The sequence below is a fragment of the Marmota monax genome, unplaced genomic scaffold, assembly GCF_021218885.2.
Source record: "Marmota monax isolate L192 unplaced genomic scaffold, Marmota_monax_Labrador192_F-V1.1 WCK01_AAM20220418_F8-fsc00185, whole genome shotgun sequence".
NCBI lineage: Eukaryota > Metazoa > Chordata > Mammalia > Rodentia > Sciuridae > Marmota > Marmota monax.
Window position 1 is genome coordinate 3,322,534 of NW_026693278.1, and position 15,647 is coordinate 3,338,180.

General features: G+C 51.4%; 1 protein-coding gene across 3 annotated transcripts; it reads left to right on the top strand.

Moving 5' to 3' along the window:
• Positions 1-80: 80 nt before the first annotated feature.
• Positions 81-13,946, top strand: Acads (acyl-CoA dehydrogenase short chain). Of its 3 annotated transcripts, none has more exons than XM_058583175.1 (10): positions 81-225; positions 2,105-2,268; positions 11,209-11,358; positions 11,484-11,679; positions 11,928-12,079; positions 12,285-12,455; positions 12,538-12,675; positions 12,821-12,916; positions 13,116-13,172; positions 13,254-13,946. In XM_058583175.1, the coding sequence occupies exons 1-10, from the start codon at positions 180-182 to the stop codon at positions 13,404-13,406; spliced, it is 1,323 nt and encodes a 440-aa protein (XP_058439158.1). In that variant the 5' UTR covers positions 81-179; the 3' UTR covers positions 13,407-13,946. The 3 variants fall into 3 exon arrangements, with proteins under 3 accessions (XP_058439158.1, XP_046312454.1, XP_058439159.1); XM_046456498.2 differs by having other exon boundaries at positions 11,568-11,679; XM_058583176.1 differs by lacking the exon at positions 13,254-13,946 and having other exon boundaries at positions 13,056-13,150.
• The last annotated feature ends 1,701 nt before the right edge of the window (positions 13,947-15,647 follow it).

The following is a 15,647-nucleotide window of genomic DNA, read 5'->3' on the forward strand; positions in this document are numbered from 1 at the left end:
ACAGACTCGAGAACACTTAGCCTGCGCAGGAAATGATCATCCAATCTCCGGGCGCCTAGGCCCCTCCCCTGCCATCCGAGGGGCGTGGCCTCGGCGGTGGCGGCCCCGCCCCCCGCAGTCCGGAACCCGCGCGCTCACTGCCGGAGGTGGCGGAGATTCGCCCGCTTCTGTGCGCGTCCATGGCCGCCGCGCTGCTCGCCCGGGCCTGCGGCCCCGTCCGCGGAGGTGAGTGTGCCTGGGCTGCGCACGCCAGGCCGTGGCCCCGGCCCGCCGAGCCGGCGTAGGTTCAGTCAGCGTGTCCTGCCCAGCACGGGTGGACGGGCTGGCCACACCCGCTCAAGAAGGCCCGCGACCTTTGCCCCAGTTCAGCTGACCCTGGCGCCCGCCTGGCCTGACCCTTCCCCTGCTGCTGTCCAACCCCCAACCCCTGGAAGCCCCTACTTTCAACCCATTTCGCACAGCTTGCGCCTACACTCCTGCAGAGTCCCAGGTCCACCCTTCCTCTAGTGCCAGGCCTGAGAACTACTTCATCAGTGACCTTGGACAAAACACTTAGTTCCTTGCAGCCTCAGTTGGCCTAAGTATGAAATGGCCACAGTGTATTACTACTATTCTCAGAATTGTTGGAAGGATTAAGTCACAGGGTTTATAAATTACTTAGTACATGTCTGGCACATAGCCGGTGTTCCTATGTAATGTTAATTGTTGACTATTTAATATAGTACCTTTCCCATCATATCATTTGTCTCCAGGTGTAGCAGCAGTGACACACATTTGGCTGAATCAGATTTGAACTGATCCACAGATCTAATAGATCTCTCCCTAATAACAATAAGGAGACCCCTTGATGGAGAACTATGCAAAGTGCAACTGTTAGTATTTCTTTAATCCTCCCTCTTGCAGGAGCTGAGGGTTATTGTTGCCCACATTTTATAGAAACTGAGGCTCAGGCTTAGTATGGTGGCTCATGTCTGTAATCCTAGCAACTCTGGAGGCTGAAGCAGGAAGGATCACTACTTCAAGGCTAGAGCCTCAGCTACTTAGCTAGACCCCATCTCAAAAAGTGTGGGCGATATACTCAGTGGTAGAATGCTCCTGGGTTCAATCCCCAGTTCCAGGAAAAAAAAAAAAACAAAGAAAGAAAGAAACTGAGTGTTTAAACCTTCTTCTAAAGTCATGGAGTTGTAGTCTTATTATATTTGGTGTCATATTGAGCATTGAATAAAATGGAAGTGTCTGGAAAGTGTTTAGTTAGCTTGGGGTTTTTCCGCAGTAGCACTATTGCATTTGGGCTGACATTTTTATTTATGTATTTCTTTCTTTTTTTTTTTAAAGAGAGAGAGAATTTTAATATTCATTTTTTAGTTTTCGGCGGACACAACATCTTTGTATGTGGTGCTGAGGATCGAACCCGGGCCGCACGCATGCCAGGCAAGCGTGCTACCGCTTGAGCCACATCCCCAGCCCTTTATGTATTTCTTTAGAGAGGATTCTTGCTATGTTGTCCAGGCTGGCCTCAAGTTCTTGGGCCCCAGTGATCCTCCTGCCTCAGCCTCCTGAGTAACCGGGACTATAAGAGCTCTGTCACCACACAAGCATGTTTGTTTCTTTCTTTCTTTCTTTTCTTCTTCTTTTTTTCTGTACTGGGATTGAACTTGAGGCTGGCACATACTAGGCAAGTGTTCTAAACAGAGGTACATCTCTAGCCTTTTTATTTTTTTGTCTTGAGACAGAGTCTTGCTAAGTTGCCTAGACTGGTCTTGAGCTTGTGATCCTCCTGCCTCAGCCTCCTAATTAGCTGGAATTACAGGCATGTGTCCCCCTCCCTAGCTCCATAATTCTTTCTTGTGGGGGTTGTCATGTGCATGGGTAGGAACTCTGGCCTCTGCCCACTGGATACCAATAGCATTTCTCCTTTAGTTGTAACAACCCAAAATATATCCAGACGTTGCCAGATGTCCCTTAGGGATCAAAATTTTCCCTGATGGAGAAGCTCTTAGTGAGTGGATCATGATTATTGTTATTAACAATTATTGTTGCTATTATTATTATTCAAGATCTCTTTCATTCTCTTTCTACTGACTCCTGCTATGTCTGCTGGCAGCTCTCCATACTCGGGTCTGGCGGAGGTTGCACACTATCTACCAGTCTGTGGAACTGCCTGAGACACACCAGATGTTGCGGCAGACGTGCCGGGACTTTGCTGAGAAGGAGCTGTTTCCCATTGCAGCCCAGGTGGACAAGGAACACCTTTTTCCGGCTGCTCAGGTGAGCGCACCAACCATAGCAGCCCATTTTGGCCATCTGCCCTCAGATGACTGGTTACAGTGGGGGAGAGGTGACAGTGACAGCCAGAGTCTCTAAGAGTCAGGGAACCTCAAAGGAAGGCATGGGACCCCAGAAATGCTCTGAGTTCACCATGAGGCCTTTAACCAGGATTCTACTTCTAGAACAATACTAATCGATAACAGGTGGTCAGTATGCTTTAATGCTCACAGGATGGTGGCCATGTGCCTTCCTCACAAGGGTCCTTTGGGGCAAAGGTGTTATTATTATATCCCCATCGTAGCGCTGAATGAGGCTCAAGTTTATGAGCAGGTTAGATAATGTACCCAAGGTCATGAAACTAATCAGCTGCAGAGTTAGATCTTTGTCCCAGGTCTCACTTCTCTCAAGCCTTGAGAACCCCACCAATAAGTGCCTTCCCATGTTCTATTTATGCTCAGTCCATATGCAATGAAATGTTTAAGCTGTTACCAGTGCATCCCTTGACCTAGCAAGATGGCAGGAAAATGGTATAAACACTTAATAGGTACTTGTTGAATCAGTGGTTTGTGAAAGTACAAGTGTTGGGCGCTAATCACATGCCTGTAATCCCAGCAACCTGTGGAGGCTGAGATAGTGGGATCACAAATTTAAGGCCAGCCTCAGCCATTTAGTGAGACCCTAAGCAACTTAGTGAGACCTTGTCTCAACATAGAAATATAAAGGGCTGGGAATGTGGCTCAGTGGTAAAGCACCCCTGGGTTCAATCCCTAGGACCACCCCCCCCCAAAAAAAAAAAACCCCAAACAAATGTTTCTTGCCTGTTTTTCAGTCAGAGTAATTTCAGAGTTGTGGTCCCCATGTACATGTCCTGCAGGTGCTGGAGCTGCTCTTCCAGCTTAATGAATGTGGTCATTATACTGGGCACTGTGCCCGGACGGTGGGAAGACCCAAGGAGCTCCAAGCTCCTTGTGAATACACAAGTGGCATTCTGGGTACCAAAATCAGCTCGGCATTTTGTAGGTATTAGACATGTCAACTCCTTTAATCCTGAGGAAATCCCTACTTAATCTAGTCTCCATGTTGCTTTCTGGAATGATTGCCATGATGAAGTGAGATCACGTTTCACGGATGCCTGGTACCTGGTACTTGAACAATGGTAGTTATTAATATGATAGTTGTTATTTTCATTACTCTGCCACGCAACCAGCGCTGGCTTCATGAAAGAAGGTTCAGTTCATAAGTAATTGCTACGGAGTTTTAAATTAAAGAGACAAGACTCTCATTACCTTTAATACCAGCTCCAGGATGGCTTCTCCTAGCTCCCATCTCCAGCCACCTAATGCGGTGGCAAGGTTTACAGAAGAGACTAGTGAGAGAGAGAGAGAGAACACGCCAGGGAGTGGGCTTTTATTGGGGAACAAAAAATTCCAGGGAAAATCCCATCCAATGAAGGTTAAGGGGGGCAGCATCCCAAGGTCAGGGGCGACGATTGGGTCTTCAGGGCAGTGGCCAGGCACGCCTCTGCACAAGCCCTTGGACCTGGGAAAGGGTGGGGAATAGCTCTGACAAAGCTAAGTGCCTCTCACTCAGCCAGGGAGGTAACTCAGTTCACATGCGAGGATGACCTCCTACACATTACCGTTGAGAAAACTGAAGCCTAGAGAAGGGAAGTGACTTTCCTTCCAAGGTTTGCTCGTGTTGCTAGGCTTCACAACCCAAGTCTGGCTGGCTCCAAAATCCTTCCTTCACCATCCGTGTGGTTGTCCCAGAGGCCCAGCTGGCAGGCAGGGAAGCCCCATGCTAGTTGGGAATAGTGCCATCTAGACTGCCTGGTCCCTGCCCTGCCATACTCACCACACACATACTCTCAGTGACCTCGACTTTTAGTGCCTTTGTGGAGATGTGCAAAAAGGCAGATTCTTGGTGAGGAGAGAAAGGGGAGATACAGACGGGCCTGGTGCAACAGCAGCAATTTAGGCCTTCAAGTCCTAGCTGTGTGTTGGAATCTTCCTGCCAAGTGACAGATGGCCTGGTTTATTTTTCCTATATTGTGCTCTCTCAAATTATTACCAGTATCACAAATGTAGATATTTGCTCTGTGCAAAACAACTGATGAGAGAAGCAAAACCTTTTACGAGCCTATTCTTAACTAGTTCTCTGGCTTTGTGCTCTCATGCTTGCTCTGTGGGGATGGGGACATTGCAAATTCATCCTTCCAAATTGTGGCAGTAATGGGGCTTGGAGGAGATAAGGGACCACAGCCTCTCTTCCTTCTGGCATGTGGGAGGGGACTCGTGAAAGATTTCCTCAGGGCATGAGGGTAGCTGAGTGGGTGATAGCATCCCTGTTTGGTTTTATTATGTACAAGGTGTTTGCATATCTGTGACCTCTTTGCTCTCCTTTGCCTCTGTTTGCAGGTGATATGTGTATTCTCTCTGGTTGTAGAGCTAGGGAGGAGGAGTGCCAGGCCTTCTGATCTGGCCAGTGTACCACATGAGCTAGGCACTTGTTTGGTGGCTGATGGATGCATGGGTTATTCCTCAATGTTTGCTTCTCTCATCTATGGCCTAACACTTTTTGCTTTTATCCCTGTTACTGTGTATGGTGCCAAGCGCCCAGTAATAGAAGGTAATTTAGGATAAGGCAGGCAGAAGACTCAAACAACTAGACACACAAAAATCATATGGCATATCTGCAGAATTCTATATTACACATGAATGTTTCAAAATCATAATAGAAGCAGCTGGTAGTGTGGCTCAGTGGTAGAGCACTTGCCTAGCTTATGCAAGGCTCTGGGTTCCATCCCCAGCATCACAGACACATAAAAACCAAAAAAATCATACAAAAACCCAAAATCATAATAGTAATAACATCGGTAGCCAACATTTGGAGGCTTGTATATTCCAGGTGTATATCCATATATTAACTTATTTAATCTTTAAGACTACAGGATAAGTAAGCACTTAATTATCTCCAGTTTTCAGATGAGGAAACTGGAGCCAGTGGGTAAGTTTCTTACTCAATAGTGGCACCGTTGGTCGGTGAGAAGCCAGCGACTGGCTTCGGAACCACCCCCTGCCTACAATTTCCTTAGTGATTTCTGGTATTTTTTCCTAAAGAATTTTTGTTCCGGGTTGGGGATGTGGCTCAAGCGGTAGCGCGCTCGCCTGGCATGCGTGCGGCCCGGGTTCGATCCTCAGCACCACATACAAAGATGTTGTGTCCGCTGAAAAAAACTAAAAAATAAATATTAAAAAAAAAAAATTCTCTCTCTCTCTCTGTCTGTCTCTCACTCTCTCTTAAAAAAAAAAAAAAAAAAAAAAAAAGAATTTTTGTTCCCCCAGAAAAGGAGACTTATGAGGGAAGGGTCAAGGGGAAAGGAATTGCGAGGAGGTTAGTCCAAGAATTAGGAGAAAGGCTAGGGCCAATTGGTGATCAGTGTGGCTAGTTTTGTAACCTTAATTGATCTTTAGTCTTTTTATGTGCAAACCAACAAGTGAAAGAAACAATTATGAATTCATAATGCAATTTTGCTATAAAGGGGATTAGGAAACAGAATGGTATCCCCAACAAATTTTTGACTTCTTAACCTTGAATATGTATTTATGTGTATAAAACTGAAGCCACTTTCGTCTCATTCACTTGGTGAATTATGATTGAATAAAGCAAAACCTGCTTTTCCTCCTCTTGCTTTGTCTCATATAATGGTAAAGCCACATAGAAACTTCTAGATCACACTCCATTTTTCTTCTCCCTCCTGCCCACTGACTCTTATTAATTCCACCTGGAAATGTTGTCCTGCCACCTTCTCTCATTTCTTCCAACCAGAACTTATTTCTCTGTCCCAAGGGCATTTCATTTGTAATTCATAATCCTCTGTGTTCATCACATTACATGTATTTTTTTTGTTTTTTAAGTCCCAAGGATCAATCAAATGCATCAGTCTCTATCATTGAGGCAAATCGCTAGCCATTTTTATTTTGTATTTTGAGACAGAGTCTCACTAAGTTGCTGAGGCTGGCCTTAGTCGTCATCCTCCTGCCTCAGCCTCCCAATTTGCTGGATTACAGGCATGTGTCACCATGCCCAGCTTGCATATGTCTTTTTTTTTTTTTTTTTGTAGATAGACTCAATATCTTTATTTATTTATTTTTATGTGGTGCTGAGAATCGAACCCAGGGCCTCATGCATGTGAGGCAAGCGCTGTACTACTGAGCTACAACCCCAGCCCTGCATAGGTCTTTTAAAGAATATATTCTTATTTTTAATTGACACATAGTAATTGTACATAGTTGTGGGACACAATGTAACATTTCTATGCATGTATGCAATGTACCATGATCACATCAGGATAATTGCCCCATCTGTCCCCTCAGGCATTTGTTATTTCTTTGTGTTGGGAACACTCAAGGTCCACTCTGGTGGCTGTTTTGAGATATTTAATTATTGTTGTCGTCAACCATAGTTACCTGATCCTTCTGTGCTGTGTGTCCCACATCAGTTATTTCAGACAGCTTCCCGAGGGCAGAGTCCGGCACTTGTTCTTACTCTTGTCCTCTGTCACTGTGACACCTTGTCGGTAGTAAGTGCTCAGCGGTCAACAGATGCCTATAGGGTTTTGTTGAATTAAGCCAAATTGGGCACCTGTTGGATAAGCGCCAGCTCCTGGCCTCCTCATCATCCCGGCCTGTAATCCACACACAGAGCAGCATCTGGAGGAGGGGCTGGGGGTGGAACCCGGGCCTCTGAACTGCTAGGCAAGAGTTCCACCAACAAGCTGCATCCCAGCCCCTGGGTTTTATCTTGAATTAGTGGCAACTCTTCAGCAAGGTAGGATATGTTATTTTTTAAAGGAAATTAGTTTTTGCCAGGCACGGTCGCACATCCTGTCATCCCAGCAGCTCTCGAGGCTGACACAGGAGATTGCTAGTCCAAAGCCAGCCTCAGCAACAGTGAGGCCCTAAGCAACTCAGTGAGGCCCTGTCTCTAAATAAAGTACAAAATAGGGCTGGGGATGGGGCTCAGGGGTCAAGTGCCCCTGAGTTCAATCCTTGGTAACCCCCATCCAAAAAAAAAAAAAAAGATAATTAGTTTAGTGAATAAGGTGTGCCTAGAATTAATTCAGTATTTTTAAAATGCCAGTTTAGATGAGAAGTGCCTTGAAGCATTGTTTTGATAGAAGTCCGTCCTTCCTTCCTTCCTTCCTTCCTTTCTTTTTTTTTTTCTTTCTTCTTCTTCTTTTCACTTTATAAAGAAAAGAGGTTTGTTTAGCTCACAGTCCTGGAGATTCAAAGTCCAAGATCGGGTAGTGTTGTTTGGCTTCTGGCAAAGATGTGCCCAAACAGGAAGGTCGAGGGTGAAGTGCCCTTTAAACACTCCCAAACTCGCGGCAGCAGGTGCTGGAGGCTGAGTGGTATGTGGGCTGCTGGAGGAGGGCCTCCCCTGGTTTCTTTGGGGAGTGTGGAATCCGCCACACTGGGCACCCTCGGGGGCAATAGCCTCTCTCTAAGGTGCAGGTCCAGTTGCTGGTTCTCTGACACAAGGGACCAAGAGCCACACTGTGGCCGCTCTGGGAGGTTGTCCTTGAGAGGGCCCTGAGGGTCAGGCCTCTCTGTGAGAAATGCTGAAACCAGGGCTGCCTGGCCCGCCAGCAGTCACCCCACTCACCCGCTGACCCCGCGTCCCCCCACCGCACTCTTTTGTTTTGGTTTCTTCTTTTCGTTCATGTTGTCTCCTCTCTGTCACCCTCTCTTTCCCTCACTGCTGGTCTCCTGTCCCTTTTTCAGGATGCCCTTTAATGAGAGCATATTGTCAGCTGTATGGTTTCCATCCCCAGCTTTTTTTCTAGAATGTTCCTGGGGCTGGCCGCAGCACGCTGCCTGAGATGTAGAGATCCATGTCAGACGGCGAGAGGCCAGGCAACCCGCGCTCCCTGATGAAGTGGGGTGGCTGGGTGGACACAGGCTCGGGGGTGGAGCGTTCTCCCTTTGGCCAAGGGAGTCGATGTTTGTTTGTTCTAGGGCAGTCTCTCTCTCTCTCTCTCTCTCTCTTTTTTCTGGTGCAGGGGATGAAACCCAGGGCCTTGTGCATGCAAGGCAAGCACTCTACCAACTGAGCTATGTCCCCAGCCCTTCTAAACAGCATGAGCTATTTTAGCCTCAGTCTCTTGCTGGGAGGCAGGAGAGAGAGCCTTTCAACAAGGTTCCTGTGAGGGTTGGACGGGAGTCTTAAGAGCCTTGCACATTCTAGAACCTAGAATGCAGGGTCCAGCAGCAGAGGCATTCCATAACAAACCTCTTTTGTCACCTGAAAAGAGGTTTGCTGGGTGCCTCGAGTGTGGGCTAGAGAGGTGCTGTGTCCCGAGCCACATTTGTGTCAGCACTGTGCCGTCTCCACATTCTCTGCACAGTAAAAAAAAAACTGCAGAAACCATCCTTGACTTTGAACTTGCCTGCTCCCCAGTTGATTCCTGCCTGTTGAAATGATGTTCATTTCTGGCCAGGCACAGTAGTGTGCTTTTGTCATCCCAGTGACTCAGGAGGCTGAGGCAGGAGGATTGCAAGTTTGAGGCCAGCCTCAGCAACTTAGACAGTGTCTCAAAATTTTAAAAAAGGCTGGGGATATAGTTTAGTGGCAAAGGACTCTGGGTTAACTCTTCAGGCTCTCCTCAAATAAATATTTCTGAGTAGGATCATACCCCCTCCCCCAAGTGTTTGGTGGTCACAGAATGACCAGGGATTAGGATGTGGATATCTGTGGAGGCTGCCCTTGTGCCACCTGCACCCTGGCCATCTTCTTCCTTGCATGTGTCCACTTTGGGGACTGCAGAGCTTGATCAGCACCTGGGGTCAGCACAGTGCAGACAAGTTTATGCCCCACTCATATTATGCAGGGTAGACCTGAGGTGTGGAAGCCTCACCCCACCCCAAGTTTTGAGTCTTGCAAGAGAGTTTCCCAGGGAACAGTCCAAGGAAGAATCAAGCAGGCAGTTTCATAGAGGACAAAGATTGTCACAGAAGTCAATCCCAGCAGGTTGAGAGGTACCCCTTCTCCTTGTGTCATGGTAAATAAGAACTCTCAGCCCCCTGGTGACACTAAATGCTCATCAATCTCAGAACAAACCTGTGCAGTAAGTACTGTTTTTTTGGGGGAAGAGGAATGAAAACTTTCAGAATCCAGAACTAAGATTAATTATAGAAAAAGAAGAAAAGACCCACAGGCCTTGTTCTTAGTTTATTCCTTTAAGTGAAATGGTAAGAAAATGGTTATAAGAATGCGTCAGTATCCCTGGAGTCTGCACCCGTGGATTCAGCCAACCTAGGATCAAAAATATTCCAAAAAAGAACTCTGCCTCTTTCTGAACATGTCCACCTGTTTTCTTGTCATTATTCCCTAAATGATACAATATAACAACTGGGTACAGAGCATTTACATTATAGTAGGGGTTCAGAGTCATCTAGACATGGTTGAAAGTTTCTGGGAGAGAGCTGGGGATGTGGCTCAGGGTGGTGTGTGACCTGGCCTACACAAGGCCTAGCATCTGTTAGTCAACCCGTCAGTTTATCAATCAACCCATTTCCTCCATGCTGTAGAGATAAGACACCATTTTATACGAGAGACTTGTGCTTCTGCGGGTTTGATATCTGCAGGGCGTCCTGGAACCAGTCCCCTTTGGATGCCAGAGGGTGACCATAGGAGAGGGTTCATCAAAGCACTTCCCCTTCCTCCCGCTCCCTGCGTCTCAGAGGCACCTGGTTTTGGTTGTTTCTCCCTGAAGTTAGGTAGGTTTGTTTGTGGTCCGCATCTCAGGTGCACAGCAGCCTTTGGAAAGGTTAAGGGATTTGTCATAGGTTAGCAGGGGCAGAGCTGGGCAGTATGATAAGCTAGTTAAGATTCTGTGCCTTGCCCAGGTTTCAGTCCCAACCATAACTTACATACTCTGTGGCCTGGAGCAGATTCCTTAACCTCTCTGAACCCAGTTTTTTCAGTTGTACTAAAAGGCTAACATGAGCATTGTTTCACATAACTTCTGAGAGACTCAAATGAAGCAGTACACATAAATCACTTAGGTACAGAATTTGGCATACAATAGGCACTTGATATTAATAATTACTATTATTATTATTGTGATTATTCCAAATAAAAAAATCCTAAACTCTTATCATCCCTTCTTTCCTTTTACTGGCATTGGGTATGTAGCAGTGAGGAAAAACAAAGTCCCTGCCCCTCATGATCAAAGAGAGAGGCCTTAGTCAGAACGAGCACATTGATAGACCTGAAATTCTGGCTGCAGAGCTATTGTGAGGGTGTTGCAAGAGCGTGATTTCACTCAGTGCAACAGAGTGGTGGCCCAGAGGGGTGGGGCTTGAGCTGAGATCAGGAGAGGAGAAGTCTGACACGGTGGCACACGCCTGTCATACCAGCGGTTTGGGAGGCTGAGACAGGAGGATCACAAGTTCAAGGCCAGCCTCAGCAACTTAGCGAAGTGCAAAGCAACTCAACGAGACCCTGTCTCTGAATAAAATATATTAAAAAAAAAAAAAAAAGGCTGGGAATGTGGCTCAGTGGTTAGGTGCCGCTGGGTTCAACCCCTGGTACCAAAAAAAAAAAAAAAAAAAGGAAGAAAAGAACAGAAGGCGAGGAGGAGAAAAGAACTAGTCTGTCGAGGGCGTTGCTGACGTGTGACTTGGGAAACAGCACATGCCAAGGCAGATGGCGGGGAGAGGAGCACAGGTGTGCGCTGTGCACCTCCGGGAGTGAGGGAAGGTTGGGTGGGCACAGTGCTGCCCTGCTCCTCACCTTGGAGTCCCCTGAAAGCTTTCTGTGCCTGGCGGGGGAGGCCCCTCCCTGGACTCAGGGACCTGGCCAAGTGTTTGCCCCGGGGCAGGTGGAGTGGGGGCTGGGGGCTGGCCTCACTCTCTCCTCCTTGCCCTGGGCCAGGTGAAGAAGATGGGTGAGCTGGGACTTCTGGCCATGGACGTGCCCGAGGAGCTGGGTGGTGCCGGCCTCGACTACCTGGCCTATTCCATCGCCATGGAGGAGATCAGCCGCGGCTGTGCCTCCACCGGAGTCATCATGAGCGTCAACAATGTGAGGCCCTCCTGGGCTCCCGGGACCTGCAGGTTGCGGGAGGCTCCCGTGGGTGGGCAGGACCCTGCCAGGGAGCAGCGGCCAGCGGCCAGCCTAGGCTCCCAACCCTCGCCTCCCTGGAGTAGCCTCTGGACTTTGTCCTGTGGAGTGGACCTCTGGAGACCGCAGGCCACTGGGAGGCCTCTGACCGCTGCCTGCTGTCCTCCCAGTCTCTCTACTTGGGGCCCATCATGAAGTTTGGCTCTGCGGAGCAGAAGTGGCAGTGGGTCACACCTTTCACCAGTGGTGACAAAGTTGGCTGCTTTGCCCTCAGCGAACCAGGTACTGTGGGCTCACTTCAGAATCAGGTGACACCTGGATGGGAGCTGGGGGCCCCTGGGAGAGGCAGGGACAGAGCCTGTGCTGCTGGACCAGGTGCAGCTCCCTGTCCCACGGCCAGAGGGAAGGCCCTGTGGGCAGCGGAGGCCATTTGCCGGGGAAGGGAATGCTGCTGCCCCTGGTGTGCAGGGAGGACTTGGCTTGGGGTCCTTCCGGCTTGGAGGCTGGGCCTGAGTCTGTGTGTGGTGCAGGGAACGGCAGCGATGCCGGAGCCGCCTCCACCACAGCCCGGGCCGAGGGCGACTCGTGGGTCCTGAATGGCACCAAAGCCTGGATCACCAATTCCTGGGAGGCCGCAGCCACCGTGGTCTTTGCCAGCACAGACAGATCACTGAAGAACAAGGTGGGCCAGGCTTGCAGGGCCCTGGGCTATTGTCCTTTCGTTTGAGACCCTCCTGGCCTGTGCCTGCTCTGGTGGGGCCTTCCCTCCCCCTGGAATCCGCACCTCCTCCCACCAGGCCAGCAGAGGGGGTGGGAGCCCCAGGCTGCGTTGGCTGTCTTGGTGCATCCAGCCTGGCAGCCTCACGAAGCCTCTTGGGGCCTTCCAGGGCATCAGTGCCTTCCTGGTTCCCATGCCAACTCCTGGACTCACGTTGGGGAAGAAGGAGGACAAGCTGGGCATCCGGGCCTCATCCACGGCCAACCTCATCTTTGAGGACTGTCGCATCCCCAAAGAGAATCTATTGGGGGAGCCAGGGATGGGCTTCAAGATAGCCATGGTGAGCCTGGCAGTGGGCAGTGCCCTGGGGCCAGGCCCTGGGCCCCGCTGCACAGCCACTGACAGGCAGGCGGTCCCCACAGCAAACCCTGGACATGGGCCGCATCGGAATTGCCTCCCAGGCCCTGGGCATTGCCCAGGCCGCCCTCGACTGTGCTGTGAACTATGCTGAGAACCGCCAGGCCTTCGGGGCGCCCCTCACCAAGCTCCAGGGCATCCAGGTATAGGTATGGGGCCAGGGCGGTGTCTTTCGCAGCTGGGTCTGGAGCCAGGGGCCTCTTTCTGGTCCTGCGTCTTCCTCCCCCTTGTCCCTGTCCTTGGAGGGAGGAGATGTACTTGCTGATGGAGGGGGCTGGGTTGTTGCAGTTCAAGCTGGCAGACATGGCCATGGCCCTGGAGAGTGCCCGGCTGCTGACCTGGCGCGCTGCCATGTTGAAAGATAATAAGAAGCCCTTCACCAAGGTGCGTGTGGGGTGGGGACACAGGGTACCCTCTGAGGGAGGTGTCGGGTGGGTCTCTGTTCCTTGGCCCCCTGTGGTCAGAGGGGTGGGCCTGTGGGGTATTGTGCAAAGGGTCTCCCACAGGTTCACCCCTGCTGCAGGGCTGTGGAGTGGGGGGCTCCCCTTCAGGGGAGGTTGCTGACTGACATCCCGCTGGTTAGGAGGCGGCCATGGCCAAGCTGGCTGCATCGGAGGCCGCTACAGCCATCAGCCACCAGGTGAGCGTCCAGGTGCTCCCCTCCTCCTGGGTGCAGGGCCCTCCCCATCTTCACCTCCTGAGCCCCTGCTTTCTGTCTTAGGCCATCCAGATCTTGGGCGGCATGGGGTACGTGACAGAGATGCCCGCTGAGCGCCACTACCGTGACGCCCGCATCACTGAGATCTATGAAGGCACCAGTGAGATCCAGAGGCTGGTGATTGCTGGGCACCTGCTCCGCAGCTACCGGAGTTGAGCCTCTGAGGGACCAGTGCCCAGCTGGCAGCGCCACGTGCCTCACCTTGACTCCAGGCAGACCGTGGGCGGGCACCTGCCTCTGCAGGCTCCCCGGCTCCCTGCTCCACAGATCAAAGTAAATCTCAGGGAGAGGACAGGCCAGCTGCCGTGGCCTGTGTCTGAGGACACGTCCATCATCAGCATGGATCCTGGGTCCTGATGCCCCTTCTGACCGACTGTGCCTCATTTTATAACCCTGAGTGGCCATGGCCTCCTGCAGGCAGGACCTTGGGGAGGGCTAAATGACACAGTGGCACCCCAGTGCCGTCCTGTGGACCCTGTACCTGGGCATGGAGACTCAGGAGGGACAGGCTCTCCCCAGGGTCAGGGCCCAGGAGGAGCAGGTGGGTGCCTTAGCAGCTGTGGTCAGGCCCTGGGGTCCCTGGCTGGGAAGGACTGCAGGGCTGGGTTATGGAGCCGCCTCAGGTCCGGGTGGGTACAGTGTGTAGCCTTCTGGTCGTGTGGGGACTGACTGCTAATAAAGCCTACCTGTGCCTTCCCCGCCTGTGTCCTTGTCCTCCCCGGTGAGTCTTTTGTCCGTGTGGTCCCTGCTGTCGTCAGCAGACCCCACCCTGCATGGGGTAGGCCACTGGTCTTGGAAAGCCCCAGGCTTGGGGGGTCGGGCTGCTCAAGAAGGCTCAGGAGAACCAGGAGCCTCTCTGACGTCACATCCAGTGCCAGCAGGGAGGCCTCCCAGGGATTGTTGGGGGGGGTCCCTAGGCAACCCCTGTCCACAACCACAGATGAGGGAGGAGCAAGACTCTTGAGGGTGGGGGACCCAGGTGGGTGGAATCAGACTGGAAAGGCAACTTTTGGGGACTGGGGTGGTGGCTCAGTGGCAGAGCACTTGCCTAGCACATGTGAGACATTGGGTTTGATCCTCAGCACCACAGTAAAGGTCATCGACAACTAAAAATATCTTTTTTTTTTTTTTTTTTAAAAGGCAACTCTTTTTGCTTAGTGTTTGAATGCTCCAGGCACTGCCCCCACTGAGCCAGCCTAGAAGAGGGACTTGCCAGGGTCCCAGTGCCCTGCTGGGCAGGATCTGGGCATGGGTGCCTGATTTAGCTGCTTGGGACAATGTTGTATGTGACTGAGAATCTGGAGAGAGAAACGCAACAAAGCTCTCAAAGGAGGTGGGCCAGCTCTGCCGTGGGAAGGGCAGGGAGGCCAGCTGTCACTGCAGGGGGTTCTCTGGAGGGCACACAGAGGGAGAACGATGACCCTTTTGAAGCCTTTGTCCACGGGCTGCTGAGCACTCCAAAGCCCTCACTGCTTATGGACGGCAAGGGGCCTGCCTACAGTTCCTGACCTTGGCCACCTGGGCCCGTGGCTCCCACGTGCAAGGCCTGCGCTGCACACCTGCAGCCCAGCATCGGGCAGGAGAAGGCCTGTGGGCCAGGCCCGGGGAGGAGGAGCTTCTTGTGCAGATTTAGGTCCTGATTTCCCGCACTGCTCAGGTGGGCTCTGTGGGCAGGGCGTGCACCTTGGCTCCTGCGAGGTGCTTCCTCTCATGCGTTGAGGGCAGGCAGCCTCCTGGGGGCTTGCAGAAGTTTGGGGATCTGTCCTCCTCCTGGTTCCAGGTGAGTGCCCACATGGGTCTCCTGTGCTTTTTTCCACTGGGCTCTACAGGTGTGGAGCAGAGGGGGCTTCAGGGTGTCTCCCAGAAGCCGCATTTGACTCTCCCGCCCTAGGGGCAGATGACAATCTGTCACTCCCTGGGTGGGGGCCCTGTGACCTGGGAACGGTGGAGATAGGGTGGTCAGAGAAGGCTCCTTGGTCTCTAGCGGGTGGTGCTGGTTCTTGGCCCAGGAGTGGTAGAGGACACGGCCTTGAGGGAAGCAGTTTGGGGGATGGTCCTCTAGGTGGCAGGGGAGGGGGAGGTGTGAGGCTCAGAGAGGAGCAGGGGGTGCCCAGACTGAACCTGGGCCCTAGGCAGAGGCAGCTGGTCTGGAGGCCCAGCTGACCTCTCTCAGGACTCTGGCCATACCTGATTGGTGCTCAGGCCCTGAGGGTCCTCAGGGTCACCAGCTCTACCCTCTGAAAAGTATCTTGAGTGTTGAAGGTGGTGACAGCCAGCCTGAACCAGGCTGTGCCCAGCAGGGAGAGGGCATTGTCCAAGAGGTGGTCGCAGGTTCCTACTTCCAGGCCTGTGTGGACCTCAGAGCAAAGGGCTGGCTTTGGAAGTCAAGTGTTGTCC

Excerpts from the sequence above, each read along its gene's own strand:
- Acads (XM_058583175.1), top strand. The coding sequence starts at position 180 with ATGGCCGCCGCGCTGCTCGCCCGGGCCTGCGGCCCCGTCCGCGGAG. Across the intron at positions 11,359-11,483 it reads TCATCATGAGCGTCAACAAT|CCTCTGGACTTTGTCCTGTG; the intron begins GTGAGGCCCTCC and ends TCCCTGGAGTAG. Across the intron at positions 12,917-13,115 it reads ATAAGAAGCCCTTCACCAAG|GAGGCGGCCATGGCCAAGCT; the intron begins GTGCGTGTGGGG and ends CCCGCTGGTTAG.